General features: G+C 31.1%; 2 protein-coding genes across 4 annotated transcripts in view; one reads left to right on the top strand and one right to left on the bottom strand.

The window, feature by feature from the left end:
• The first annotated feature begins 6 nt into the window (after nt 1–6).
• Nucleotides 7–1,760, top strand: LOC106777255. Its single transcript, XM_014664820.2, has 2 exons — nt 7–138; nt 896–1,760. The coding sequence occupies exons 1-2, from the start codon at nt 7–9 to the stop codon at nt 1,514–1,516; spliced, it is 753 nt and encodes a 250-aa protein (XP_014520306.1). The 3' UTR covers nt 1,517–1,760.
• Nucleotides 1,761–2,505: 745 nt separating this feature from the next.
• The window catches only part of LOC106776581 (light-mediated development protein DET1), an 8,792-nt gene continuing 8,230 nt past the window's right edge, over nt 2,506–3,067 (bottom strand). For all 3 annotated transcript variants that reach the window (XM_022776033.1, XM_022776032.1, XM_022776031.1), the window contains one exon: nt 2,506–2,906. In XM_022776033.1, coding sequence (XP_022631754.1) covers nt 2,768–2,906 — 139 coding nt within the window. In that variant the 3' untranslated portion in view covers nt 2,506–2,767. The remainder of the gene's footprint in view (nt 2,907–3,067) is intronic.

Genomic DNA, 3,067 nt, shown 5'->3' with positions numbered 1-3,067 from the left:
GTGTTTATGTTCATTGATGAAGAATATTATTCCAATGAATCAGAGCTTGATGAAGATCTATGGTGGCAAGACAACGCCCATTCTCATGGCTCACCTGATAACACTTTGTATTGGGAATCTCAGGTCTCACTCCTTCAGGTACTTTTTCAACATTCCTTCAACAAATTCTATTTCTGCTTTCTTTTCATTGTTATATCATTCATACTGTATCTTTAAAACATATAATTTAGTATTAAATTTCGTATTAAATCGACTTTTTAAGATTGAGTTATTCTTTATATTAAACATTGAAAATTTGTTTTTTATCTGCATGTTCAACACATATATTCAGCATTTTGATTGGGTTGGTTTTAATTTTAAGGTGAACAGCTGCATAAACTAATTTCAGAAAAAAAGAAGGAAAGGAGATTGTTGTGTTTGTGTTAACATTGAGAAGATTGATTTTGATTTGAAGAATGATAGGGACAATATTATTTAACAAAAATTAATTGGCAGAATTGATCTTTTCTTTTTTACTTATTCTTTTTGTGGTTGTGACTATTAAGAATGAGTTCTAGGCCTAACTCAATCCCACAAAACCGGTTTGTAAGATGAGGTCTGCATCCAACTTATATATTATAAATTGGTTTTATCTCTAGTCGATCTGACACTTCCAACAGTGACTTAGTAAAACTTGCACCACATCTTAATTGTTTGATGCTTTAAAGTATTCGAATATTCCTTTAAAGTTTAACTTACATGATTTGAAAATTATTGTATGTGATTAACTTACAGGATTCTTTAAAATATGTAATTATTAATATCTACCACAAAAATGTTATATGATGTGTGTCATAGTATTATTGGATAGATATGATGTTTATATCTATTTGTATATTTGAAATTGGTCTTACAGGAAACATTGGAGCGTTACCATGTAGGAGGGTCAAAATTGAGAGGAGAGGTTGGAAGAATCATAGAAGAGGTGAAGGGTTCGGATTTCTGCAGCTGTTTGAAGGGAAAGCCTTTGGATTGCAGCAGCTGTTTGAGAAGAGAAGTTGTGACGGAGCTCCGAGACAGAGGATTCAGTACAAAGCTATGCATTTCAAAATGGGGAACGACGAAAAAGTTTCCAGGAGGTTGTCACGAATACATTGAAGTGATTGCAAAGACATCAACAAGGAAGAAGCAGATTCATATTCTGATAGAATTGGAATTGAGAGAGCAGTTTCAGATTGCAAAAGCAGGTGAAAATTACCAGTATCTCGTTTCGTGTTTGCCTGAGTTTTATATTGGAAAAGCAGACAACTTAAGTGCGATTGTTCGAGTAATGTGCAATGCTGCAAAGAAATCAATGAAGGAGAAGAAAATGCATGTGGGTCCTTGGAGGAAGACTAGTTTCATGCAAATGAAGTGGTCTGGCTTCAATCAAACATATCATAATAATAATAATAATAATAATAAATCATTTCAAACACATTCAACTCGATCTTACATCACCATTGCAGGAGCTCCTACACCTGTGGCAGTCACCTGAGTTGAATTTCACTATAAATATTCAATTCCATTTTAGTAGTACTAGGACTTCCTGCCCTACTGGAGGAGCTATGTATCATTAGATCATTTCCATTCAGTGTCCTTTACTTTTAGGTCCAAGATTATCATGTAACGTAATCGCCTAGCCATAGAATATTATTATTATATCATATATTCTCACTCTCCTCCTGTTCATTCATCAATACAGTTGAGGAGAAGTGTTTATTCCGCAAAGCATTGGACTATCTTACTAATTTAATTTAATTTCATTTTCAGTTTTAATTTACTTTTTGTATATTTTATTCAATCACATTATTTTTTAAACCTTTTTGCAATTTTTAGTTTAATACAAGAACTTTTTTTACAAGAATTAATATTTTATTTAATTGTTAAACAAGTATATTTTTAGCATAAATAAATATTTTTTTAATTCTTATTCTCATGATTCTTCTAATTCATTATTTTTCTATTCTTATAATCCAATAACTAAAGAAAAAACTTAAATTTTACTGTATTTCATTAGAAATATTTTATTAGACTTGGATCCTAATAATACATAACCTTTCCAATAAATATGCTATAAAATTTAAGAGTTTTAAGGACTTTTTGAATTTGTAATCCATTATTGAAATTATATGAATTATGTGATTCAAGTGATAAGTTTAACACGAATTTAAAAATCACAATATTATTCCAAAAAAGAAACGAAATTAAATAAACTATAGAGTATTGTCCATCTAGGAAAACGATCCACCTATAAATAGATATATTTCATATTAAGGCAATATAATGTTTTTTTAAATCATGTGTAACACGAAAAGTTTCGGTGAAGTATAAAGAAATCTTGTAATGCTTGACAACCAATAAGAGTTTTTCAATACTCTTAATGATAAAATGTTCAGTAATCAGTTCAACATTTCTAAATACAAGTACGAGAATAGAATATATACATTTCTGTCATCAAATACTAAAGTATGAATACTGAGATCGTAGACAGATGAAAAAGCTTTGTTGAGAATCTTATCAGGGATTGAATAAGTGTGTAATGCTATATTTCTGACATCAGACAACCGTTAATTAAACTTTAAAATCAAAAGAGCAAAATTTAAAAGTACTGTAACGGCAATCATTAGAATCTGATTGAAATACATTTTGGAAGTACCGACTAAATATACATCCTCTTGATTCAGCAGTGGATGACGATGACAAGTAAATCTACACTCATTTTTCTTCTTAATCTATAATTCTACGCTCATCTTCGAAAGTGGATATTTACTGAAGGCTGCAGGAACATAGTCTGCTGAACGGAGAGGGCAAGGGGCAAAATTGGATGAAAAAGGAACGAAGAGATCTTTTTTGCACGACCGTCCATACTACCAGCTTCAGGACCTAATTAACGAAGTTCGTTGAGTTTATGTCAGAAAGCAGATGAATGTTGAGTGGATAACTTGTTGATTCATGTCGGAAATAATTACCATATGAGAAAACCCACATCCCATCCCTTATTTTACTTTCGAAAGTGAGGGAACCTTGTCAATTTTAAGTTCAGAAA

This window comes from Vigna radiata, chromosome 11 (genome assembly GCF_000741045.1).
Source record: "Vigna radiata var. radiata cultivar VC1973A chromosome 11, Vradiata_ver6, whole genome shotgun sequence".
Lineage (NCBI taxonomy): Eukaryota > Viridiplantae > Streptophyta > Magnoliopsida > Fabales > Fabaceae > Vigna > Vigna radiata.
This window is presented reverse-complemented; position numbering and strand designations above follow the sequence as displayed.

Excerpts from the sequence above, each read along its gene's own strand:
- LOC106777255 (XM_014664820.2), top strand. The coding sequence starts at position 7 with ATGTTCATTGATGAAGAATATTATTCCAATGAATCAGAGCTTGATGAA. Across the intron at positions 139-895 it reads CTCAGGTCTCACTCCTTCAG|GAAACATTGGAGCGTTACCA; the intron begins GTACTTTTTCAA and ends TTGGTCTTACAG.